General features: G+C 41.7%; 1 protein-coding gene across 4 annotated transcripts in view; it reads right to left on the bottom strand.

Moving 5' to 3' along the window:
- Positions 1 to 1,278: 1,278 nt before the first annotated feature.
- The window catches only part of PDZRN3 (PDZ domain containing ring finger 3), a 283,606-nt gene continuing 257,157 nt past the window's right edge, over positions 1,279 to 27,727 (bottom strand). For all 4 annotated transcript variants that reach the window (XM_072598655.1, XM_072598654.1, XM_072598656.1 and 1 more), the window contains 6 exons: positions 25,648 to 25,735; positions 12,025 to 12,123; positions 10,173 to 10,235; positions 7,701 to 7,802; positions 4,772 to 4,888; positions 1,279 to 3,728 (listed from right to left, as the gene is read on the bottom strand). In XM_072598655.1, coding sequence (XP_072454756.1) covers positions 2,163 to 3,728; positions 4,772 to 4,888; positions 7,701 to 7,802; positions 10,173 to 10,235; positions 12,025 to 12,123; positions 25,648 to 25,735 — 2,035 coding nt within the window. In that variant the 3' untranslated portion in view covers positions 1,279 to 2,162. The remainder of the gene's footprint in view (positions 3,729 to 4,771; positions 4,889 to 7,700; positions 7,803 to 10,172; positions 10,236 to 12,024; positions 12,124 to 25,647; positions 25,736 to 27,727) is intronic.

Raw genomic sequence — 27,727 nt, 5'->3', positions numbered from 1 at the left:
TACAATACAGACCAAATAACCCAATGTCTAGCTGATTTTTCCACCTTAAGTATTTGTCTTATGTTGATGGGAGATGGTACTGGCTGGGGGTGTCTGTAAACAGAGCCTGACTCTTTTTGCAAATTCATTAACTAATGATGGATTGTTGGTATCTGGGAGTAAAAGGACAATCAATTGTTAGCTTAGATAAGACCCCTGCCTCGAGGACAGCTATTATTCCATTCCAATATTGACTGAGTCAAAGGCTTTACATAGGAGCTGTATGTAGGGTTGGAGTAATTCATATATCCTTGCGGGACTCAAGCTCAATATCCCTTACTGATAGGCAGTAACGGCTTGTAAAAAACTCTCAGTGTAAACAGAGGAATGTCAACACAGTCCTAGGAAGTGAATTAATAGCTTTTCTTATTTACATGATACTAGCCCAATTCCAGGCTTTATGCACCATGCAGACCGCTGGCACAGACTACTTAGATATCATAGCACACAGCTAATGAGAGGACTCCTTCACATGGTCAATATCCATGCATTTCATATGTGTCAATGTGAAAGAGACAGGGTAGTATGGGGGAAAAAATACTGAATATGGAGGGAGATGACTTGAGCTCAAATTCCAATTCTGTTACTTACTATAGCTAAGGTGGTACAGTTATTAGAGTGCTAGATTTAGAGTCAGGGAGATGTAAGTTTAAATCTAGTGTGAGACACTTAACAGTGTGGTGCTGGGCAAGTCATTTGACTTTTCTATCTGCCTCAGTTATCTCATTTGTAGAATGGGGATAAAAAGAACACCTACCTCCATAAGGTTGTTGTGAAGATCAAATGAGATATTTGTAAACTATTGAGTAAACCTTAAAGGGTATATGTGTGTGTGTGTGTGTGTATATGTATATATAACACACATATATATGTATATGCATATATGAATGTAGTATGTGTGTATATATGAGTGCAAATACATACACGCATGTGTATGTCTGCATGTGTATTTATGTACATACTTTTATCATTTGTATCATTATCATTTGTATGACCATGGGCAAATCACTAACTCTGTGGGTCTTAGGATCCTACTCTATAAAACAAAGGGGCTGAACATAGATATCTTGATGTATGGTCATATGAAGGGTCTAAGGTGGTGTGAGCCAGTGAATGATGGGCAAGTAGAGGTGAAGATGTCATAATCCACCTCTGAAGAGCTCTGGCTGCTTCCACCCCACAGTTCAATCTGAAAGGCGCTCCCCCAGGACAAATGAGAAAGCATCATTTCAAAGCAGATCAAATAGAAAATAATAATTTATTTTGACCTCATCTTGGTGTTTGTAACTCATCGTGATTCCATGAAACTGCTTATTAAATTCAGTACATTCAACTCTACAAAGCAAACAGATACTAGAGGGGGCACTTAAAAAAATCACACAGACGGTCTCATATCAACAACTTTCCTGTACATGCAAATTCTTTCAACAGACTGCAACATTTGCAAACATGCTTGAACCTCCTTTAAAGCCATAGGATATTCTGCTCCAAGCCCTTCTTATTAAACCTTGGCGCTTCCTTAGGAATATCACAAAGAAAAATGTTTAAATGTGGATCACAATGCTAAACACTGCTGGTTTGGTTATGTGTGGGAAGTATCCTAGAACAGCTCACACAAAGGGGAATCAGTGATGCTGCCAACAACTTGAGCTAAAGTATTGATAAATTGGCCCCAAGTATGGCAGACCCAGGGCAAGGTAATGGTACAAAAGAGGGTTTCGTAAAAATACCTATTGGCAGTTGCATTTTTGTTTCAGGCAGGAAAAGAAAAGCATGTCTAACTTTTTAATATGAATATAGTTTAAACAAATTCTTTTGTGTAAGTATGGTTAATAAGAAGATTTCTGAAATTTAAAACACTTTATGTAAAAGGTAACAAGTAAAAAAGTACAATCTGAAAAAAGCTGTTTGTTAATATTGCCTTCAAAGATAGTCAGGGTGGTTTTCTCCCATTAAAATAGAGTTATCACACCCGATGTTGTAGAGTTCAGTTTTTCACCTATAAACACAAGGACTCTATTTATCTTATATACAAAAACTTGCCACATTGAACGAGGCAGGAATTTTGACCCCAATGGTAGAGTTGGTTTGTTTTTTATATACACACAATTCAGAAATGGAAGTTATACAGTAGTTACCGATAAGAAGGAATTGTATACTCTAGTGCCGTCAGGGGACTTTGTCCCATGGGTTAAGAGTTCTTGGATTGTCATCCAATTATCGAAGATTTTTTTGTTTCTCCTCTTCATCATCTTTTTGTGGCTCAGTTCAATGATGTTCATCTCTTTCTTTTCTTCTGCCCCTTGCTGGTCTTTTAGGCAATCCAGCCTGCTCTGCATCATGAACTCGCGCCTTCTCCTCTGCTCCTTGGCTTTCACGACGTGCTGCTTCCGCTCCTCTTTGCTCCAGTACCGTCCCATCTTCATCTCACTGATGGCATCGTCATCCGTCGTCATGCCGCTGCGCTCTTCTCGGATCTTCAGGGCTCGCTCTCGCAGGAGCCTGTCTCGCACTGGCCGCTTGGTGATGTAGCGAGTTCCATCACTTCTTATCTTCACCTTCCACTCCATTCGAGGTTCGGACTGGTTGGAAGAATTTAAGTCCTTGCACATGCTGACCAAACTCATCTGGCTCTGGGCGTACTCCACTGCTGACTTCTGCTGGATCAGCTGCATGTAACTCTGGTAATGCTGGGCGTGGGCAGGGATGTGAGCATGCTTGTAGGGGGAATGGTGATAGGGGGAGAGATAAGAGCCACCTAATTTTGGGCTCTGGGTTGGGCTCTTGCTTTCCTCATTGGCCTTTTTCTCTTTGTTCTCCACCTGTTTGCTGAGGTCAAGCTCTTTTGGAGAGGGGCAGTACTTGGGGCTGCTGGTTTCTGGACCCTCTGTGATGGAGAGCAGACTCCTCTGGGATGCTTTGCAAGCAGCAGAGCTGCCTATCGCTCCATCGCTGCCTTGACAGCTGATGCTTTCGGCGATTCTCCGCAGGGAATTATCTGGGGAGATTTCCAGGGTGAGTGGGGTACTGCGGCAGCTCTCGCCAGTGTTGTAGGCACTGGAACTATCTTTGTCCGATTTCTCAGGGAGCTCGGTGATGTCCGAGAGCTCGTGCCTTCGGACGTCGATGCTGGTGTTATAATTCCGGAATCCGCTGTTATGCAGCATCCATGACTCTCGGTACTGCTCCTTGAGCTGCTGCATCTTATGAGCCCTGACAATGTTCAGACATTCCAATTCGATGTTGCGGAGCTCTTCATTCAGCATCTCCAGCTCTCTGTCCACACTCTCGGGGTCGCTCTTGTTCACTTCGAGGGCACTGTTCTGATAATATAGACTGTAGGGATTGGCACTCTTCACTTGGCATTTGAGTTCCAGCAGTTCCCGAAATCTCTCACACTCGTCCACTGGGATCCCAAGGAAGTCGGCGTCTGTGCAGTCGGCTGAAATGAAGGACTCATTGCTGAAGGGCACATCTCCACTCCCAAGGGTGTCCTGGCTGTACAGCAGTTTCCTCTGGCTCCCCAGAGTGTTAGAAGATGTGGTGTGGTCGTCGGCATTGTTCTCCTGCTCGGAGCTCTCGTCATTGCGGGTGCTCTCGTCCGTGCGCCCCACACCACTGTCCTTCTCGTGCTGGTTCGACAAGATCGTGGCGGTGTCAGTGGTGCCTTCATCTTCCTCGTGTTTTTTCTAAACAAAAAATAACAATAACATTGCTGAAAAGGGCAAAGAATATGGGATCAATTTCCCATCTTGAACTTTCATTTTATAAAAACATATCTGTCCATGTGGAAAGGTCTTTATTTTTAGAAGATTTTTTTTAGAAGGGTATGATGGGCTGAATCATTCAGAATTTCCAACATATTTGAGAGTGGCAGTGTGACGTAGTAGAAAGAGTGCTGTATGAATCATTCAGAGTTCCCATCATATTTCAGAAGAGCAGTACGATGTAGTAGAAAGAACACTGTATCCAAGGTCAAGAGGGACCAAGTTAATTCTGATTCCTGCCTCAGAAGCTCACTAGTTGTGTAAATCTGAGTGAGCCCTTTTACTTGGATCTCAGTTTCTTCATCTGTAAATGGGGATAACAATACCCATAGTACCTACTTTGTGGGGCGTGGTGTGTGGAGCAACATGAACTAATTTGCAAACTCCATGTAACTATCTATAGCAATGGTGGCTGTTACTATTTCCAGCCCTTAGTTTGTGTTTATTCAGGGGTCCAAACCTCCCTGTCCATCCTGAAATCACTCTTCCACTAAAAGAAATGAGATAACTCTTCAGAAGATCATTTATTTATGTGATCTGTCAGTGATGTCATAGGTACTCACTAAGCCAACTTCAGGCACTCAGCAATACAAGTTTTATTTTTCAACTTAATAAGTCAGAACAGCAGCACTCTCCTGGCCAAGAATGTTAATAGCCTGAATTCTATTAGTTATTGAATGGAAAAGCACCTCTATTAGTTCAAATCTACCCTCAAGTTAGCTTGAACACAGCTAGGCAGAACATCTGAAAGTCTCCATTCATTGCCAGCTCCCACAGTGCTGATTACAACCCTTCTCTCCTAATGGGAATTTCCCATCTATACTCCCATGGGAATTTCTGGTTGGCATTTATAATGGTCTTCCAAATTTGAGTTCTATTGGGAGAGGGTGGTGAGGGAGAAGGGATAAGGATCTCTCATTCTGGGCTAAGCGCCCATTCTTCTGTATGTGTATACACATTCTGACCTGCTGAAGCACGCTTGCCGTGAACTGCATAGCTTGGTGGTGTTGCTCTTCCAGCATGTCCATGTGTAAGTCATCCAGGAAATCATTTCTGTCATCATCCAGCCATCCTTCATCCAGCTGTGGGAAGGGGAAGCAGAGACATGGCCCAGCCACACTGTATTACTTGTTCCAACACTCCCTCTCCCATCTCCCATGCTTCTGGATTGGCTATCCCTCATGCCTGGAATGCCTTCCCTTTCTGCCTCCATCACTTACTTTCCCTGGCTTCCTTCAAGACTCAGTTCAAGTCTTATCTTCCTCAGAAGGTCTTTCCTGGTCCTCTCAACTGTTAGCACCTTTCCTTCTGAAATTCCCTCTCCTCTGCTCTCTGTCTCTTAAGTATCTATGTATTTGCAAGATAGGTCCCCCTCCTCCATTAGAACATGTGCTCCTCAAAGAAAGGGACTGTTGGCATTTCTCTATGTCTTTAGTGATTTTAGCATAAGGCCAGACACAGAGTAATCACTTGACAAATGCTTGACAGTGCCCGACTGACTGAAAACAACTTGTGAATTTTTCTGCTTTCTTAAGGACTCAACATCTCTTTATAGAAAGAAGAGCAGGATAGTCTGGAAACTCATTTAAAATTTAATGGAAGAAACTCTTCTCCATTAATTTCCCCTTCTTCCTGGGGCAGCTTTCCTACACACTATGTCATTGTTTTCACAGAATCTGCTAAACATTTAGGATGAAAAACGAAATCCAAGGTATCCCTTGTACAAGCCTATAGGATTTCAAAGAGGTCAGGAGACCAGGTTCCAATCCTGGCTCGGTAACCTTAGGTCTTTTGTTGTTCCGTAACATCCAACTCTTTATGACCCCATTTGGGGTTTTCTTGGCAGATACTGGAGTGGTTTGCTATTTTCTTCTCTAGTTCATTTTACAAATGAAGAAATTAAGGCAAATGGGATTAAGTGACTTGCCCAGGGTCACACAGTTCGTGATTATCAATCAGGAAGATGAGTTTTCCTTTCTGAACCAGGTACTCTATCCACTCACTGTGGTACTTCACTGTTCCCCAAACCACTCTTTCCTCATTTGTAAAATAAGATAACTGAACTAGAGCAGAGGTCCTTACACTTTTTTTCTGTCTTGGGACCCTGGAAGCAGTGTCCGGCAAAGTCTTTGGACCCCTTCTTAGAATCATGTTTTTAAATGCACAAGATAAAGCACATATGATTACAAAGAAAACCACTTATCCTGAAATGTAGTTATGGAATTTTTTCTAAAAACAAGTTCATGGACCCAGGTTAAGAATCCATGATGTTAATGACCGCTAAGGTCCCTTCCTTCCAGCAACATCATCATCACCCTTGTCCTCCTCATTGGTGGGCTAACTCTTTCTCCCCTTTTGTGATGGCTCTTATTTGCTTCTTAGTTTCGGTCGTTACATATAAAGTAGAACTGGACCTGGCCCAAAGCTTCATCCTCACTCTTCTTCCTCCACTCTATCTAGACAAATGAAGGTCAGAGAATTTCTTTAGTGGCAATCCATACTTCATTGCTGCCTTTAGAAACTGTGTGGGAGACTGAAGTTATGGTTATCACGTTGTGTTCCTCATTTAAGGTGAGTAGACTGTGCATATGAAATTCATATTCCTAGAAAGGACAATGAAAGACTGCACTCCCCGCCATTTACTTTGTTTATATCTACTTGTCCATATCTCATCTGTTAGATGAGCTGAAGAAGGAAATGGCAAACCACTCTGGTATCTTTGCTGAGACATCCCCAGATGGGCTCAGGAAGAGTCAGACAGGACTGAAAAAATTATGTATACACTCTTTCTCCCCTACAGAATATGAGCTCCGTGAGTGGAGGGGGTGTTTCTCTTTTGTTGTCAGTAACCAGCACAGAAGCAGGAACTTAATAAATGCTTATCAATCGAAGGGTTAGGTTGTAACCTTCTCAACATCCCTCGAGGGGTCAATCTTGAAAGAGGAGGAACACCTACCTGAAAGAAACCTAAGCATTTATGGAATTCAACAATAATCCTTCTATGTTCTTGGGACTGTACTATGAGAGAAATGATTATTAATAATCAATAATTTGGGGAGACTCAGAGGTCCCCCTTTTTCTATAGTCCTCATTTCCAAGCTCAATCTCTCGAATGACATTGCTGATAATGAGATTGAATTAACTCTTCAATTTGGTCAGACCCCATCCAACCTTACAAGTCATTTAATCGAAGGCAGAGGAGACCATTGTATTTGGGTGGGGATAAATTCTTGGATTAGGCTGCACAAAGCTAGGTCTGAGTGCAGAGACAGTCTCTCAGTCCCTCATTGGAGTAAGCCCATTTTTCATTGTAATATTCATTCTCTCATTAATTGTTAGTCAATCAGACTAACCACCCTCTGGAACACCCCTTTTTCCAAGGACATATAAGCCATGAGCCTGCTGCCATGATGATCTTTGGCATTCGAGAATGCCACTGATTTCTTTTATTAAAATGCTAGCAGCATTAATAAAATGACTACCCAGAAATTATGTCTCTCAAACATTTTAAAAGTCACAACTAAATGTCAAGAATACAAAGATAATTGCAAGATAGGTCCTGTCCTCAATGAGCTTATGACATTGGACTGGAATCTTCTCTTTTCCCTTTGATTTCTTTTTTTCTGGTTCCTAGATTTTGTTGCTGCCCTAGGATAGTGACAAGCTAACCCTAAATAGATCCTAAGGCAGAAAGCTTCTCTTTAGAAGGCGAACACTAAAATGAATTCCAAAACATGGTAAAATTCATCTACCGAGCTAAAGCAGAGTGAGTGCTCAAGTGAAGAGTGATTACTTATGCATGCTTTATTGGACTAGAGATAGAGGTGCTGACATTGAACCATGAAGGGGAGAACATGTAACATGTACCTTTGTACATACATGAAGCTGCCATACCTGGAGTTCAGGTCTTGCTATGAGCAAGGAGACATTCTTGCTTTCTTCACTGGTGAGCAGTGCCACAGCTTCCTCTCGGTTTTGTACTTCTATACCATTAATCTAAAAAAAGTGTACAGTGGTGTGATCAGTCTGTGCGTAGGGACTTTATCTATCTTGATTCTGTATAGCCCCACCATCAGCCCTGGCCTCCCATAACCTCCCGTATTCACACCTGGAGCGTCATTTATCATACCCAGCCTGTCTCCAAACATAACAAATGCCTTATACCATTGCCTTTTTCTCTTGGCACCTGCCTATGAGAAAGCCACTGCTGTTTTAGCTGATGAGGTAACTGCATTGCTGAAACAATAAACAGTACAGGTGGCATTGGGTGGATTATGACCAAGATGCATGAGGCAGCAGAGGGAGATATTGTGCTGGGGAGGGGGGCAGAGAAAGGTAAAGGCATGGAGGTGTTGGTAATGAGGGTGCTGAGTCAGGAGTGTGCATGGGAAAAATTCAAGCCATACTACATGTAGACTTGGAGGTAACTAGCACACCCAGAAGGAATATGTGTGTGTGAGAAACAGAAAGAGAGAGAGAGAGAGAGAGAGAGAGAGAGAGAGAGAGAGAGAGAGAGAGAGAGAGAGAGAGAGAGAGAGAGGAAAGCAACTTTATTTATGAGTCTAGATTTGACCGTAGAGTTTTTTAGATTATCTAAGAGAATGAATGACAAAGAGGAATCAAAGATATAAGAAGTCACTCAACATTCTTTATAATAAAATGATATGTAATGAATTAGAAATTGGTGAGTGTACAATGAGTGGGAGGATGTCACAGAACCCATACCCCTGAAACAGAACAAAACAGAGTCTTGTGCAATGCTGAGACCAAGACAATAGCATTTAGTAAGCACTGACTATGCATGAGGCACTGTACTATGTGTTGGGGCTGAAGAATGAAAATACTATCATAAGTTATGGATTTAGAGTTGGAAGAAACCTTCTGAGTCATCTAGTTCATGCTCCCTACTTCCATTTTGCACTATCAGAGAACCAGAGAATTAGCTTTACCCCATGGTCCCACAGGTGTTAAGGAGCAGGATTCCACTGCTCCCAGTGCCCCTTTTTGGCTTTAACAGTCTATGATAACTCTGTGCTAGAGACAGGAGCTAAAAAGGTGATGAATGGACATCTGACCAGAAGGACCAGGAGTCTTTAGGAAGATGGATGACTATAATATGGAAAGCCTTACCGAGGCAAAAATGAACTTCCAACACCAAAAGACTACCCTTAAGAACAACTCCACGAAGTGGGCTAACTATTCAGCCATGCAAACTAGGAGCAATCCAATTAATTTTACTGAAATTTTCCAAAGATTATTTTCTACCTCTGGATGGGACAGAACTTGAAAGTCTTGGTCTATGAATAATTCTTCAGGGAATTTAAAGGAGAAGGGAAAATAGAGACTCTGCTAGAATGTCTTCTGCAAATCTCAGCCTGGGATATTGAACCCATCCATTATCATTAATCTCTAAGTGGCAAGAAGACAAAGGCTTTGGCATTAAATCTAGCAGCTGCACTCTATGTCCTGGCTGCATGCATAGAGCACAGGGTGTACATGGTAATGGGAAGCCCAGGTGGGACAGAAGTAATAATAACAGGTAACATTTATACAGTGCTTGAAGGCTGGCAAAGCCTTTTACAAAGAGCTCATTTGAGCTTTGTAGCAAGTCTGAGAGGTGGGTGCTATTATCTTCATACTACCAATGAGGAATTAAGGCTGCAAGGGCCAGTGAGTGCCCTGCCAATGCTACCACAGCCAGAGTATTCAGTCATCCACAGTCAAGCATTGGAGGTCAGATGCTAACTTGGCCCTTGCTGACTTACAGTGCCCTATCTAATATCTCGGGGGATGATGTTTGTTTTGTTGAGTCCCAGAGGTCAGAACTGGGAGAAACAGATCAAACTGAAAAGGGATACAACAAAGTCTGAGGCTAGAAAAACTTCTGAGGAATTAGAGTCACCCACAAGTAGAATGAGAGAACCCGGGAGGTAATCCTTATCAATAATAATGATTTATATAGGGCTTTCAAGTCTGTGAAATGCTTTCCAATGATTATTTTGTGATTGTCACAACTCTGGGAGACAGGTTCTAGTATTATTCCCATTTTACATTTGGGTAAACTGAGGCAGACAGTGGTTAAGTGAGTTGCCCAGAGTCCCATAGCCAGTAAGTGTCTGAGGTCACATGGAGTCACATTTTGATTCCAGGTCTAGCACTCTATCCATTCACTACCCATGTGCCTCTTTAAAGAAGTACATGGTGGGTTCTTTTGTCACTCGAGGTCCTTAAGTAGGAATTAGATGATCTTTTGTTAGATGGGATATAGAGAAGAGACTGGTTTGGACCAGATGCCAGTCTTGAAATTCTGTGCTTGTACAGAAGTAGATCTAAACAAGCAAATACACAAACCAATAGGTAACCTACTTGGATGATCCGGTCTCCCTCTCGTATGCGTCCATCCTTTGCAGCGATGCTGTTGGGATCAATCTGAAAGACAGAGGAGGGGAGTTAGGTCCCTTTCAGCTCCAAGTACCTATGAGATCAGTCACAGCCCTAATGCCCTCTGGACCCACTTAGAAGCAAACAATAAAAGAGTTTCAAAAGTCAGCTTCTAATAAAGACCTTTAGGGACATTGCTTGGTATTATCTTTGTGGAGAAAAGGCCAGTTTCCCAGCTGGCAAGCAAGAGGGGCAAAAGGGTGGGAATGGTCTATCTCCATCACTTTTATGAAGACCAGTGAAACCTCAGAAAATTATATCTGAAATGAACGTATTACATGTTGCTCCAGTGTCTGGTCTGTTATGTTCACAAGTACATAGCCAGCATCCCAGAAATAGTGTCTGATGACAAGGATAACATTGGGTATCATGATCCAAGACAGTCCCAAAGGACTAAAGATGAAGCATATTATCCACCTCCAGAGAAAGAGTATTGGTTGAATACAGACTGAAGCATGCTTTCTTCCTTTCATTTTTTCTTTTATTTGAGTCTTTTTGTACAAAAATGACTAATATGGAAATGTTTTATATAACACACTTGTATAACCTCTATCTGATTGCTTACCACCTCAGGGAGGGAGGAAGAAAGGAAGAGAGGGAGGGCAGGAATTTGGAACTCAGAACTTTAGATAAAAATGTTAAGAGATTGGTTAAAAAAAGGGATGACGTTGGAGCGTTTGTGCCCAGTAACAGACAAATAGTGAAAAGATGAAGAAGGGCAAGCAGATGCAATTCTTTTCATTATGCTTCTTATCAACAACAAGTTATTTGATATTTAGCAAACTTTTATATCACAATGGCTGAAGAGTCCCAAATTCTAGAGAGAACTACAGATTAATGCTTAGAAAAGGAAGGGTCCTCAAATGACCTGAAGGCCAAAGGACCATAAAGTCAGCAAGGGTTATTAATCAAATGTATTCGTTTATAGACCACCATTATATTAAGGCTGATGGCGTTCATTCTATTTCCTCCAGATGTCAAAGATCAGAAGCCCACTCATCTCATGTTTATTTGATTTTGGGGGTCCAGATCTGGATTTCATCAATATAGGGAATTCGTGGTGCAGAGGCTTTCTCTGCAGAAGTAAATCAGGAACTTGTCTGCCACTTGCAGTCTTAGACAGTTGCCTGAGGTCACTGACAAGTTAAGTGACTTGCCCAAGGTGACATAGTCACTGTCAGAGAGCCAGGACTTGACCTTGGGGCTTACTGACTCCAAGGCCCTGCTATGGATATGCCTTCTACCCACTATGCCATGAAGCCTCCCATCCCTTGGCCACTTAAGTCAGAAATAAGATAAATCAGTTGCACTGTGGAAAACCTGGAAATTGCCAAGATGCTCATTATTACCAGGTACCTATAAGTTACAGTTCATGATCTGAATGCCTGGGTGTTTTTAAGTTCTGGAGAAAGAGTTAAGAGAGGAAAGTCTGAAACCTACCTTTTAGCCAGAAGTTTTCATCATGTCTCTCTCCTCCCCCCAATCATCCCACGGTCTCTCTTCTCTCTTTCTCTGTCTCTGCTTCTCTGTCTCTGTCTCTCTTTCTCTCCCCCCTGCCCCTCTCTCCCTGTGTTTTCCTATGTATTTCTGCCTCTCAGAATCCATTTCTCTATCTTTCTATATTACTCATTCACTCATACACAAGAACACAGGAAAGGAAAATTAACAATTGATCTTTCTATACATCTACCAATGAATATTTTGAGCTGAGCTGGGACTAAGGAGCTCTCTTAATCACTTAGGCTGAATGAGAGGGAATAGAGGCATTCATTCTTACCTCACTTATATAAATCCCAATGTCGTCTTCATCATCTGTCCGGTAACACACAGTGAGCCCCAGTTTGTCTTGACTATTCAGTCGGTACAAATCCACCTCCTAGGCACAGAAAAGGGCATTCAAGATCAAACAGGCAGTAGGATGATAGAGACCTGTCAAATGCTTTGAAAATATTTTGCTTAAACGCTGTACTGGATTTCTTTTCATTTGACTGCAGACAGCAGGTTAACTTACTGAACAAAAAGTGATTATGTCTGTGGGATCAATGCTGAGGGCATTTCTGACCTTTCAATCAATATAAAGTCATTTTGAAAAGAGTTCTTTCATTGATCTCAGAGAAAGAAAAATCACCTATATTTCATTCAGTGTCAGGACTTCTAGTGGTAAACCTTTTTAAAAAGCAATACTTCAATGGCTGTCCCAAACAAGGGCATTTTCATACAAAAGCCACTCGCCAATTTTAATACAAATGTTTCCAACGAGTCGAGTTGAGATGATCTCACTTTGGGCTCCTTTAATATTCACAGCGATGTAACTTGCAAAGAGAGATTACTGAATAAATTCATCCCAGAAAGGAGGGCAATGCGATAGCATGCAATTAATGTTTTCCACAACAGCTGTGATATTTACAGTCGAGAAATTAGTTTCAGGCTTTATTACAGCAAATGAAAGAAGATAAAAGCAGAAGGAGCCTGAGTGCTTGGCATGAGACATGAGCTCAGCAAATGGTTGAGCCACAGAGCACATTGCATGGCCCAATTAGCCTGGGCTTCAGAAGGAAATCAGACCTTTGAAAACAACTAAAGCCTCTGGGAGCAAGTTATGGGACTGTCTAGGAAGTATTAACAAGTTTCGGAGGCCAATCTAACCCCCCAGCCAGGCAGGCAGAAAAGTTGTTGGCACAGCACATTATAATCCCATCCTTGGAGCTCATCATAATACATATTCTTGGACAGGTCATTGAGTTTGGTTCAGAAGACATTATTTTCCAGCAGACAGGTATGGGGAAGCCCACTGAAGTTGAATCACGGGCTTCTCTGACATCCATTTAAGGGAGGGTATTCTTAGGAGAGAAGGATGGAACTGAAAGATTTCATCCCCTTTTCCACTTCCAAATTAAATTCCTGGAAGAATATAAGTTCTGGGAAGGCAGGAACTATTCCCTGTTTTTGTCTTGGTATTTCTAGCACCTGGTGCAGTTACTGGCACATAGTAGGTGCTTGGGTGGTACAGTGGATTGAGCACCAGACAGGGAGTCAGAAACTGAATTGAAATCCTACCTTAGATACTTATAAACTTATTAGACATTGAGTAAGTCTCTTTTAACCTTTCTGTGCCTCAGCTTCCTCATGTGTAAAATGAGAGAAGTAGAACAGATGAACTCTAAAGTCCTTTCTGGCTCTAATGCTGGGAGTTCAAATACAACAATTACAATAGCTGATATGCCCACAGAGCTTAAAGGTTTCCAAAGCCCCTTATACACATTATTTCATTTGCTCTTCACAATGACTTTGGAAGGTAGGTACTACAGGTATAGTTTTTCATTTGAGAGATGAGGAAAGTGGGCACAGAAAGGTGGGGGAAGTGACTTGCCCCAGCAGCACACAGCTAGTAAATGGCTTATCTTCCTGACCCTTCCATCTATCTTTTTTTCTCCTACATCATGTTGCTGCCTCTTAGTAAACATATAAGAGTCTTCCCTATGAAAAGCATTTGGCTAGGTCCACAGGGGCTATAGCACTACACTGGATAGAAAGTTTCAGCCACAGCTGGATGATTTGTGCCAAAATGAAGCATGTCTCTCACACACATTAAATAATAAACGTGAACTTTGCCTTTGAACTCAGATGTTTATCTCAGAATATTAGACCTATGAAGTATCTGAAAATTTATCTAGTCCAACTGTCTCATTTTCCAGACGAGGAAAGGAATGTAGTTGGATGGACGGCCATTAGAGATGATCCATCAGCACATATGGAAGGCACATGGTGCAGGGGAATAAGGACTGGCTTTGGAGTCCAAAGGCTCAGGTTCAAATCCTGGACACTGCCAGGTACTGCTTATTTGACCATAATGAAGTCACTCAGATACCATGCTGGGCCTTCTTTAATGGTAGAAATGAAGAGGTCAAAGGAGAACAGTGGTGTCAAACTCAAATATAAAGGTGGGGGGGAGAGCAATAAATGGTATATAAAGATCCCTGCTTGCCATATATAGATTTAGAAAACCACATATTAACATTATCTATGTTTGTTTGCATTTTTAATTTATTTTGTTAAATATATCTCAATTATATTTTAATCTGGTTTTGCAGAACATACACAAAGACAGCTTTAAACTAGAAAATCTCAAAAGCTCCTTTCAGCTCCAAATCTATGATCCTATACCATGGATAGCTACTGAAAACAGACAATGAGCTGGATCTAGAATTGGACAGGAAGAAGAAGTTAAGAACTGTAACTGGGAAACTGTATAATTTCTATTTTTTGATAACCCTTAATTTTTCCCTGTAACAATGTCCCATGTTTTAAACATCAACATTCTTCTGGTGATGCTGAAATGGTTAAGTCAGAGAATCCTACAGTCTCATCCGGAATTGATCAGCCAAAGTGCAATGGATGGGCGAGTAGTGGGTGTGAATGGAAGTCAGCAAGTTACCAATGGGGATCACACAGGGAGAGAGATTTAAAGGATGTCAACAGAGAAACGAATGATCAGAAAAAGAGACGACCCAGTCACATAGCAAGAGAGTGGGGCAGCCTCTGTATTCCACTGGTGTCCATTAGATGTCAAGAGCATGGAAAGAAGATCACAATATATTGGTTGGATGCTCTGCAGTTGATTTATGGGAGGGCATGGAGAAAAGTGGCACCGGATCAGTAAATATTGATAGAATTTTCAATCTGCCTTGTTGAAGGAAGTATCCATATTGAGGAAGATGACAGGGTCACCAGGGCATCTGAATGCTTTAATGATACATAATTTAATAATAAGTCAATAAATACTTATTAAGTGGCTACTATGTGACAGGCACTGGCCAAAGATGGCAGACTTAGAATTGGGAGAAACTGGAGAAGTTCAGGTGCAGAGAAACTACATGGCATGCCCACAATAGCCTAGCTGGTGTCAGGGGTGGCATTCTAGGGCCTATAGAATTATAACTAAATATCTGGAAGAAACCTAAGAGGTCATCTAGTTTGCATCATTTTACAGATGAAGAAACTGAGGCAAACAGGGTAAAGTGACTTGCCCAGTCATACAACTAGTAAGTGTCTAAGATTAGATTTGAACTCAGGTCTTCCTGACTCCAGGCCTGACCCTCTGACATGCAATGGCCACTATTATGTTTTAGGAGTTACAAACTCTCCTGACAACAATCCTATGAAGTGTCTTTTCCAGTATTGTTATCTGTGTCCCATGGATGAGGAAACTGAGTCATATGGAGGTGTCTGTAAGAAGGAGTAGAAAAACTCAAATACTGCAGACTTAGCACCAATTCTGACTGGCTGCCTTTTCCCATCCCCCCACTCAGTGTGAACCAGTGAAATTGGTGACATTTTTTGGTCCCCAGCCAAATGGGGAGTTCCAGGCTGAATGTAAACCTAACATCTTCCACTGCCATAATGGGGCATTGTCAGAGTCAAAGTTTTGTGCCCCATCAGCAGGTTCTTCCTCAGACAGGCAGTCATGAAAAACACTGCGACATATTTCGAAAAGGTCATAAGGAGAGAAATCTGAACGTGGCTAACACTGCGTTTCCTTGTTTTCCAATGTTATTCAAAAGGAAAAAAAAGCCCCAAATGGTATTTTTATTATGTTGTAAGGGACTGACCAAAAGGCCAATCCAAGCTCAAGCTACATTCACAGGAGAGTCCAAAACAAGGAGGTAATATTCCCATTGAATTCAGAATTTGTTGGATCCTGCCTTGGTTACTTTGTTCCTTCCTGGATTTCTCCTTATAAAAGAAATATCGAAAAACTGGAACCAGTCCAGAGAGGGCAACGAGGACAGTGAAGAGGCTGGCAAACACGTCATGAGGCGAATGAATGGTGGAAAGAACCATTTTAAGAATGTCTAGCCTGAAGACAAAGTTTAGGGCATGACATGATAGCTAGCTTCGAATATCTGAAGGCTGCTGTTGGTATGAATGATTAGACTCTGTAGCATGAATGGGAAGATAATTAATTCAATAAGCATTTGCTGAATGCCTACAACATCCCTAGCATTATAAGTTAGCCACTGGGGATACCAAGGCCAAAACAAAAAAAGAGGAATAGTCCTTGCCTTTAAGAAATTGACATTTCTGTTGGAAAAAACACATATAGAACCAAAAAGACAGACAAAGTATTTTGCTTGCAGGGACATTAATGTCTAGGGAGATCAGGAAAGGACTCAGATAGATGGTGCACTGAAGGAAGTCATGGATTCTATGAGGGGTGAACTCTAGCGGAGGGCTAGGAGAACAAACTGTGCAAAGATATATAGAGGCAGGAGATGTGTCATGAGTCACATACAGGGAAAAAGCTAGTAGGCATATTTGACTGGAATGCCAAGCATATGTAGGGGGCCTAATGTGAGAATTTTCTAGAAAGATATATTATAGTCAGATTGGGAAGGGCTTTAAACGCCAGAAAGGGCTTTTATTTTATCTTAAAGGCAACAGGAAGCTGCCTATATAGAAATAGCAAAGGACAGTGGGAAAAAATGTTGGCTCTGGAGTTAGAAGGTTTGGGTTCAAATCGTACTTGTGAAGCCTGCTATTTGGATGACCTTACTCTCTTAAAACCATAGTTTCCCCATCTGTAAAATGGTGGTTAAGCTAAATGGTCTCTAAGGACCTTCCCTTCCAAAGTATGAAATCTTTGATCCTTAATACTCTAGAATATTTGCTATTTTGACACAGGTTCAAGGTAAGCTTCTTGAAGGCTAGGGTGATGTTTCACTCTTCTCTTAAATAAAGCCTATGGTGTTTGGCACATAGTAGATGTTGTGAATCACCTACTGCACTACAGGAATCATGGTCAATGGTACCGTGTTCATTGTCCAATCATTTGTAATTCATGCATTTAAAAAAAAAAAAAGGAAGTTGTTTCTGGCAAGGCATCGTTTCAGGTACTACCATCCCCCACAGGTCCTACCACAACGGACTTCTTTAGAATCGAGCATTGAATTTAGCTGCTGGCTCCCATTAAAATTACTCCTAGGAGAACACAATTACCCAGAAAGTCATGTTGTATCAATTTAGCAGAATTTGCTGAAGCTTATTGCAGTGTTATTGAGGCCAAGTTCCTTCCCTGGAAACAAGAGGCCCCTGCACAGTCTCAATGTGAGTTATGAGTAGGAAAAACCAAATGTTCTTAGAGATGCTTGCTCTAAGCGGGGCAAGGCCAGCCCCATCACCCTCAGGTTCATTTGGTTGTCAAGGATAAACTTGGGAATGCTCAGTTTAAAAAGAAAACTGGTTTACGGAGGAAGTAGATTTGTTGGCTTATGTGAAATCTCTTGGGGGCAGCTTTTTACCTTGAAAATGATTTAGTTTTGAAAAGGAAAGATGCATGGACTAAAGACATGCTGGGAAAGCACAGATATAAGATCAGGGCTGAAAAAGGTCTGCTGCTGCATCTGTAAATTCTGTGAGAAAGAGCTGTTGACTCGAGTTTCTCTTTCTGCTCTGGCAGGTTCCTTAGGAAGCAGAAACCAAAGACAGATGTATGTAATTCAGGAGGCCGAGGGATGGCCTGGCGGTCGTTCATTTTTAGGTAGCATTTGGTAGATTAGGAATTAATATGGTCATTTTACAGATAAAGTGACTGGTCCAGAGTCCCAGAGGAAGTTAAGTGCCAGACACTGAAATGGTCTTTAAAATGAGGGCACAAAAAGCAACCAACCAGAGCTTTGGTCATTCCTGACAGCTGAAGCAAGCTCTTCTGCCCAAAACTTTGTACCCTTGGGGTTCAGATACTTGGGGTTTACATGGATAGTAAACAAAATCCCAGGCAATTAATGGTATGGCAAAGAGAATATGGACAAGATCTCATCTGGAATCTCGAAATCTACCTTATTCAGGAGGCTTTTCCTCATTCCTCTATCTGGTAATCCCTTCCCTTTTTGGATTGCCTTCATCTACTCTCTGATGGCTGCTGTCCTTCATTCTTGTAGAGGACCAGAATAACATCACTATGTGTGTCTGACTGTGGCTGATCACTGTACATGTTCTACGTTTGTTGTTGTTCAGTCATTTCAGTTGTGTCTGACTTTTTGTGACCCCATTTGGGGTTTTCTTGGCGAAGATACCATAATTTGCCATTTCCTTCTCCAGTTCATTTTACATATGAGGAAATGGAGGCAAACAGGGTTAAGTGACTTGCCCAGGGTCACACAGCTAGTAAGTGTCTGAGGCTGGATTTGAACTCAGGAAGATGACTCCAAACCTGGAGCTCTATCCACTGAACCACCTAGCTGTATACATGGCTATCTAATGTTATTTCTCTTGTTAGAATTTATACTAAGTGAAGGTAAAGATTGTTTTTCCTTCCTTCCTATTCCATACTTTTCTTTGGACACCTAGACCTTAGCACAGGACCTAGAAAAGAGTAAATACTTAATAAATGTTTGTGAAGCAACCTATATACACAGGAAAAATATCCAGCTCTGCTTACATTTCCACATGGCCCTTGAGGAAGTCCTGGCTTTTCTGGACCTCAGTTTCCTTGGCTGTCAAATGAATGCGTTGGAATAGATAATCTCTAAGGTCAAGAAATAAGCAATCTTGGGAGGTTCCCCTTCCCCAGGGGTCTTTGAACAAAAACCAGATAACCCTTTGTTGGGCATGTCATAGAGGGAATTTTTTTGTCAGGCATGGGTGGACTAACTGGTCTTGGAGATTATTTCCAACTCAGATTTTGTGTTTCTAAGTATTCTTGTTCCTTCAAGATCCATGAATTTGCAATGAAGGGCAATATCTTGGAGGCCAGTGAAAGATTAAAATCCTCAAATTCCACTGATCCTCATTAATTTCCAACTTAATTCCAGCTTGAACCTGAGCAGCTTTTTATCAAACAGGGACTCCCCGAGCTGTGTACAGCAGTATAAGCATACTCAATAAATATCTGTTGATCAAGATGAAGATGTGATTTTTAAAAAGACTATTAATCAAGCTGGTATGAATAATTTATTGGTAATATCTGGATGGCAGCCTCTAACATCCCCAGTGCCTTGTTGAGTTGTCAAGACTGAAAATGTTTTTAAAAATGCCCTTTCATGTGAAATTTAAATCAATCCAATCAATAGCATGAGTTTCTAAGAGCAATGTACACAGCAAACATACAATCATACACACACACACAAACACACACGCCAGCTGATCAAGCACTGGACTTCAAAGTCAGGATCAATAAAGTTCAAATTCTGATTCAGACACTTAATAACTGTGTGACTCTTGTTAAATCACTTGCTCTCTTTCACCTCAGTTTCCTCAACTGCAAAATGGGGATAATAACAGCCCTCACTTCTCAAGGTTGTTAGGAAGATCACATGAGATTGTATCTGTAAAGCTTTTTAGCAAAGTGCTTTCCTACAAATGAAGCTTTTTGTCATAGTTCAGTCATTTTTGGTCATGTCTGACTCTTTGTGACCCAATATTGGAGTTTTCTCGGCAAAGATACTGGAGTGGTTTTGCCATTTTCTTCTCCAACTCATTTTACATATGAGGAAACTGAGGCAAGCAGGGTTAAGTGATTGGTCCAGGGTCATATTGCTAGGAAGTGTCTGAGGCCAGATCTGAACCTGAGAAGATGAGTCTTCCCTGGAGTCACTGGACCACGCACTCCCTCCACTGCATTACCTAGCTGACCCCTACACAAAGTAAGGCAGTTACATTGAAATACAGTTATCAAAATATTTAAAAAACAAATTCAAAGACTCCTCATTAAGAACTACTGCTCTGGAAACTGATCTGAGGACTTTAACATATTACTGAATGAGGACAGTAATGATGAAATAATGAAATAGATACTCTGTCGCTTCCTTGCCATGTAGGCAAAATGATGGCCTAGGTGAAAATACAAAGGTCTCAAGGTATGTGCCTGGGGTTGGAATGAACACCACAAATTTACTAAATTCTCACGACACTGAGCAGATGTGGAGGATTCCCAGAAGAATAAGACAGAGTCTTTGCTTTCCACAGCAGCTAGGCAGCAGATAAAGAAAGCTCCAGGACTGGGGTCAGGAAGACTCATGGTCCTTATGGAACATCTGTAGGCCATATGATGGCTCCCCAGGATCTAGCAGGGCACTGGTAAGGCCAGGGGTATAATCGCTTAACCTCACTTGGTTTCAATTTCTTCATCTATAAAATGAAGATTATATTATCTAGCTTGTAAAGTTTCTGTGAAGATCAAAAGAAACTCCTGAGGTTACTGAAGGAAGGCCTCACAGAAAAGTCTGAGCTGGGAGTTTGACCCAGGAGCCAGGAGTGCCCCCTCAGATCTGGAGAAGGAGTCAGTGTTTTCCTTCTGGCTACCATTATCTGTGGTGGTCATGCCTCTACATCTACTCTATGTCATTGGGAGGCATCTACTACCTCTTTGACTCTACTTAAGTCACTCCCTGAAACTGGGGCATGACTGGTGGGAATTTTCTTCCCTCATGAAAATATAAGCTATTTCTTTTCCCTGCTTGGGTATTTTAAATACTCTTAATGTTATCAGCAAACATTCACAGATGAGGGCCACTTAATGGACATGTAATGTTATATATGCAGACTGATGGAGCCCCTGGGAAATTAAAACGATATATTAGGAAAACCCATCTTTGACTACCCCTCCCCCTGCTTTAGTTGCTGAAAACAAGATTTAGGGCAGGTAGTTAGTACCTGAATCTCATGGATAATTAGTTGGTAGGTCGACCACTGGGCATAATCCTGATACTTCCAAGTAGCTGCAGCATAATTGGGATCTAACACTCTTCTAAATATGTTTGTTTTGAGCATTTTAGAATAAGGATATGTTTTCTCAGTGTATTATCCTTAAAAATACTCCAATAAACATGTAGAGGAGAAATTTTCCCTACATACTCTTCTGCCCATCATAACATATCTACTGCTGGTCCAGGGTGAGGGGGGCAGATGAGATGTGTAGTAATGGGTTTTGTTGTTTAGAGCTGGGGGGAGACCTGAGTCACCACTTCCTCCTTTTCTGTCATCTTGGTCAACTCCATAGAATTTCCTCTGTTTCCAACTGTTTCCAATGGGTCTAATCGCAGATCAACCAATGGGTGAGATAAGAGTGCTAGGCAGATGAGATCATAGGATCATGGGATCACAGATTTTAGAGGTAATTTAATCCAATCCTTTATTTTACAAGTGAATAGTGTGAAGTGGAAATTAATCATTTTATTCCATATGAATGATTTTCCCCCAACTCCAAGTAACCAAGTGTAAATTTACAAGCAAGAACAAATCCTAGAAAACAGACTATTTCCTGGACCCAGTAGTCTGTTACATGGAATTCTGGCTAAGCTAAAATGAGATTGTTATTATTATTTGGTCTGGACCTATGATTTGATCATATTACAGTGAAAACCACTCTGGTTGGGAAGTTTGAAGACCTGGGTCAAACCTGCTTGTGATATTCCATTATGACCTGTGGGTAAGTCACTCGACCTCCCTGGGCATTAGAGAGGGTTAGACCTCAGTAACTCTCAGGTTCCATTCTAGCCTTACGTCTATTATTTTAGTGTAGGGAAACTTCCCATGAAGAAACTCCTTCTAGTCTAAGTTTTACAGAACAAATTCTTTTAAGGAGATTTGTTCTGAGAAGTTTGGATTCAGTCAAAAAGTGGCACCTAAGGACCTAGAAGGCCACATGTGGCCTTGAGGCTGCAGGTTCCCCACCCCTGGATAGTCACTAAGCTGCCAGAGGCAGGATACAAACCCAAGTCTTTATGGCTCCAGGTCCACTATGCCAGGCTCCCTCTCTATAACTAACCAGCCTGAACCACTGCTCTACCTCTGCTGAGATTAAGGACTCTGAGGAGTAGATTCAGTGTGGCTTTACATTCTGCTTACTAAAAATAACTGGCATTATGTAAACGCTTTACAAAGAGTTCCTCATCTGATCCTCACAATGACCTGGAGTTGTAGGCTCTATTATTATCCCCATTTTACAGTTGAGGAAACTGAGGCAGACAGCAGTGAAGTAAACAATCCAAGGGATAATAGTGTCACACAACTAGTAAGTGTATGAGGTGGGATTTGAATCCAGGTCTCCCTGATTCTGAGTCCAACATTATATTCACTTTGCTACACTGCCTCTCTCTGGTCCTTGTTAGGGGATCTGATGCTTGTCTAGTAATTAAATGACAAAAGAATGGAGAAATCTTTACTTCCTGAAGGAGAGTTAGATAAGTCTTCAAAAAAGGTGTGGAAAACATCCAACTGGTGCATCTGACTTTCTTAGAAACATCAAGTAATATTCTTGTGCAGCATTCCCTCTCTCTCTCTCTCTCTCTCTCTCTCTCTCTCTCTCTCTCTCTCTCTCTCTCTCTCTCTCTCATTTAAACTGGAATTTTTATTTGAGGAGGAAAACAGTTGACAAGCAGAAAAAAAAAAACCCACCACTGAGCAATTATCATATAGAAACTGTTGAACATTGCATATAATTGACAGTAAATGTAACTAACGCGCAATCTTGTTAACTTTAAGTAGATGTCGATGGAAATGATACTTTGGTTGAAGATTTACATGACAGTCTTCTTTTTTAATTTCCACTAAGCCAGTGATTAGCCTAGTTTGGTTCTTATTCGTTTTAGGAATGAGCCTTGGTAAAATTCAAAGCATGTTTTACAAACACTGAAGATTCATCAGATACGTTTTCAGAGATCTATAGTCACCGACTACCCCTTCTGCTCCCCTCCATGCCTCCCATTCCAAATAAATGCAACTGGTGGGTGGTATTTCTAGGTTAGAAAGCACTTCTCTGGGGAATAATCCAAATACAGCTATCCAGGTGAGAGTGAGTGTATGAGAATGTTGCTCCCTCTCATTAATCTCAGTCTCCTCCAAGACTGGAACAAACATCTTCAGTCTTTTTTAAGAGCTGTCCAGAGAACAGCTGTTTTCAACTATTCAGCTGCCTTTTTACTGAACTGATCACCTTTTGCTACCAAGTAATTCATCTCCTTCAAATGTATGAATGCTTCAGCTCAGGCCACATGATGACCAACTCTGAAATGCAATGAAATGTTAACCATTTCCAAGTGGCTGGGCTCTGAGTGGTACAGAAATAATTCATCTGCTTTACCTTTTTAAAAGGCATAATTCTGTAAAATCAGTTTTAAAGGTCTTATTGACTAAATATTTATTAGAAAACCAAATTTACTAAAAAGTATATAGAAACCATTATGGGAGTCATTTGTGGCCATTAGAATGGTGAGGAACATTTGAAAAAGTACTGGCTGGGCTTGGGTTCAAATCTCAATATGATGGTTACTTATCACTTGTGTGACCTTGGGCAACTTCTGGCCTTCAGTTTCTTCATTTTTAAAATGGGATACTTGGATTAGATGGCTTCTGATGCCCCTTCTAGCTCTATGATATTTCTTTTTTTATAATTTATATTTCTACAGGAAACCCTTATCTGTGACTATGACATTCAAAAGGGCTTCATACCATGATAAGAATAGAGGTTCACTGGGGGAATGTCTCACCAGTGAAGAGCCAACTTCAGAATTAGGAAGCCTTGGGATCTTCTCTCTGACGCATAATTAGTTCTATCATCCTGGTCAAGCCACTTATCCCATTGGTGCCTTGGGCAACTTTCTAAGACTAAGTGGCAGAGTGTGTGCTGATGGACATTGGCAGAAAGAGTTTCCTCAGCAGGAGTTCCTGGTATCTATGAAATCAAAGGTCCTTCTCATAAGCTAAGGTGAGCTTGGTGCCTCCTTAGAAAGAATAAGTGATTAAAATATGAAGCTACCAGATGCCACAATATGCGAACTATCCATCCAAAGCTTGGTCCCTCCTGGAGACAGTATCCTTCTGACTCCCATTTTTCTGAGTGTAATTTCTATCATGTACTCCAAGAGCAAAAATCGTTAGTTACAGATTGAGAAACAGTAATTGAAAGATGACATTTGTATTAGTCCACAAGGGAAGATTTGGTGATCACATTGGTCAGGTTTCTAAGGAGACTTTGTCCTGCAAGGAAGGTGAAAATTATGATGAGAGGAGAGAGAGGAGAGGGAGGGAGGGAGAGAGAGAGAGGGGGAGAGAGGGGGAGAGAGAGAGAGGGGGGGGGGGAAGAGAGGGGGAGAGAGAGAGAGAGAGAGAGAGAGAGAGAGAGAGAGAGAGAGAGAGAGAGAGGGAGGGAGGGAGGGAGGGAGGGAGGGAGGGAGGGAGGGAGGGAGAGAGAGAGAGAGAGAGAGAGAGAGAGAGAGAGAGAGAGAGAGAGAGAGAGAGAGAATTATATAAGAGTGAGTAGTGACTTTAACTTAGGCAACATGGAAGCAAAAATATGAAGAGTGGAAGACTTTTGAAGTTGCCAAAGCTTGTAGTTTCACTCTCTACCAAATTTCTTGAGCCCTCCCCATCTTTCATGAATACTACTGTAACAGCCTTTTGATTGGTTTTACTACCTTAAGCTTCTCTCCACTTTGTTTTCATCCTTTGTTCTCAAAAAAAGGACCACAATGACATTGCTCCGTTGGAGTCAAGACACAGTATGTCTGACAGTGACTGATCAGGCCAATGTGAGCTTGGAAGGCTCCACCACAGGTCAGGCATAAGCAGTCCATATAATCTCCACATTTATCCATCCTGCCATCCATGGCTGCCAAAGAATGTTCCCAAAGCATACACCTGACTATTTCACATCCCCTACTCAATAAGCTCCAAATGGCTCCTTTTTACCTCATTAGGATCAGTTATAAACTCCTTTATTTGACATTCAAAGCTTTGAAAAACATGGTGTCTTTCTAGCTTTACAGCAATCTTACACTCCCTTTCCTCCATATCCTTAATGGTCCAGACATACTAGCCCTTCAATGGTACTCTCCTCACAGGTGATGCTTTATCTCTCTGCAGATGTACTGGTGGTCCTAAGGACCACAATGTTCTCCCTCTTCACCTCCACCTTTGAGAATCCCCATACTCCTTCAAGATACAGTTCAGTGCCTTTTGAAGGAGGCTTTGCAAATTCTCCCACCCTCACTCACTGCCCTCCAAATACTAAATGCCTTCCCTTCTAAGGCTGCCCCACACCTTCTCCTTTGATGTTTTCTACGTACCTTTTTATGTACAAGTTACCTCTTCTATTCAAATGTCAGCTCCTTGAGGCCAGGGACCATTTTTGCCTTCTCACTGCATTCTGAGTGCTAAACACAGAGCCTCGTGCATAGAAAGAGCTTAATAAAGACTTATTGCTTGATTGGTTTATACCACAAACAACAACATCAAATCTTACCTTTTGGAGTTGCTTTACTAGAACTTTTATTTCTATTTTTTTCTTTTAGAGGAGGAAAAATAAATTACACAGGTTTCATGGCACATGTAATATTTTCCTTTAAACATATAGCTCATGAGTGGATACTAGATCTTTTGGATGAGAAAAGGACATTGGCCATACCTCCAGTTCTAGCTCATCTCTGTCCATCTCCGGATGGATGCTCCCCATGTAGTCATTTGGATCATAGTATTCATGAGCAGATGAATGCCTAAGAAGATGAAGCAAGAGTTAGGGGGCTATTTCAAGCATCATTTTCATTAATCCTGTTCATAGGTGATGGCAAACACATGACAGTGCACTGTGATCACTTCTTTGCAAATGGAAATGTAAGGGTTATTTTTTTCATCTTCCTTTCTGTGGCACTATTTCATATATCGTTCAAGGATGTTTGATGGAAAAGGAAGTACTTTCCATCATGGAATCTTGAATCATTTAGATTCAACATGGGGTTGCCTAGTAATTAGGAGGCTCTATTTGGGCTTCCAGGAAGATATATTCCAGAGGAGGAAGGGCTCTGAAATAGGAGAGCGCCCACAGCTGTCTGGCCCGAGGCAGGTACTCAAGCCTAAAGCTTTCCTCTGTTCTCAGTTTCACCACATTTCTCTGGGCTAGACACCATGAATGCAGCTATCATCAAAACACTGCTAGGGTATTAGGAGAACAGGAGCCTCCTTTGAGGGAAATCTGGACTATCAGATCATGGATCGAGAGGCAGAGGAGACCTTGAAAATCCTTAGGATGAGGAAATTGAGACCCAAGAAGTGAAATGCCTTGTCCAAAGTCACACAGAAAGTGAAGACGACAGCCAAGTTCCACTGTACCATGTAGTCTCATTGCATATAGAGAGACTCATGAAACCCATACATGAGGCTGGTAACACCATGAAGAGAGTTCTTCAAGAGTCAGGGCCATGGGGACAGGGAGCCCAGCACCTGCTCATCTTGTTTCTGAAAGGGAGGGGAAGCCCACAATGAGAGGCAAGAGGAGCCAAGGTATCTTCACCTCTCCCACCTCCAGCTGGTGTGGCATTCTTTCTCAATGAGCTCTGGCTTTACCAGGTAGGAGGGCACCTGTTTTCAGAATCATGCCAAGGTATGGGGGAGGACGGTGATATGGACACAGGGTTCTGGCACAGCTGCTCCCATTATACGGACTTAGCAGCCTGGCTAAAGACCCAGATCTTTAGTGCTCCCAGGTTAATGCTGTAATCAATTGGCCCTTTTCTTGCTTCCCAAGCACTTACACTGGAAACACCAAGCCAGAAGTGAAAAGCAATTTAAACAAGCAAGGGCTTTCAATTTTCTGGCCTTATTAGGCAAACCTACTACTCATGCTTATGGGCTTTTAGCAGGGAGGATGGTGTGTGACTAGTCCCTGTTATCCAGTCATCAGCCTAATGGTCTCCATTAAACCCCAGAACCCTGTACGGTAACGGATGTGATATATTGACCTCTGACCTTACAGCCGAGAACCTGGATAAATCTGGCCTCTGAGGCTGTTTGGACATTTCCAAATCAACCTCTGGGGGTTGGGAGTCAGACTCATGTAAAAGCAACTTTTCTTGGGAGACGGGATTCACTTCCAAGGATCCCATCACCGTCAGCTCAATAGCTGAATGTCTAAGGACGCTTCTGGTCAGCAATGAGGAGCAAGGCCATTCGCCAAACTCAAAGGTTATTCTGGACCACCCTCCCCCTCAAAACTTCCATCACTTGGGTCAGACCACCAAGTTCCAGAAGACTGAGGAGTTTCCCCATGTTTCAAATGCTAGCGAACTTATAAAAGTATGGTAGCAGAGGTCAATATTTCTCTGAAATTTTTGTAAGAACCTTTTCTTTGTGCCCAGGCATCAAAGCACATGCTGGTCAATGAACTAACATTCAATTTTAGTCTATAGTGGGCCTTTGAGAGACAGTACTGCACACTGCTTAGAGAGCTATCCCATAATCAGAAAGATCTGGGTTTAAGACTTGTAGCAAACACACAGTGACTTATGACTGGGCAATTCATTTAACCTCTCTTGGTGTATTGGGCAACTAAGATTATTATAACCTGTAGATCAGATGCTGGTCTACTCTGAAGAACATTTCTTTAGCCAGAGTCTTCTAACTCCCCCACTACTCCTTAACCTTCTCTCTTTAAAAAAAAAACAACTTTTTTCAACGTTTATTTTTAAAAACAAATATTCGTTTCCAAGTTT

This window comes from Notamacropus eugenii, chromosome 3, assembly GCF_028372415.1.
Source record: "Notamacropus eugenii isolate mMacEug1 chromosome 3, mMacEug1.pri_v2, whole genome shotgun sequence".
Classification (NCBI taxonomy): Eukaryota; Metazoa; Chordata; class Mammalia; order Diprotodontia; family Macropodidae; genus Notamacropus; species Notamacropus eugenii.
The sequence above is the reverse complement of the archived record's forward strand: the minus strand, read 5'-3'. Positions and strand labels throughout refer to the sequence as shown.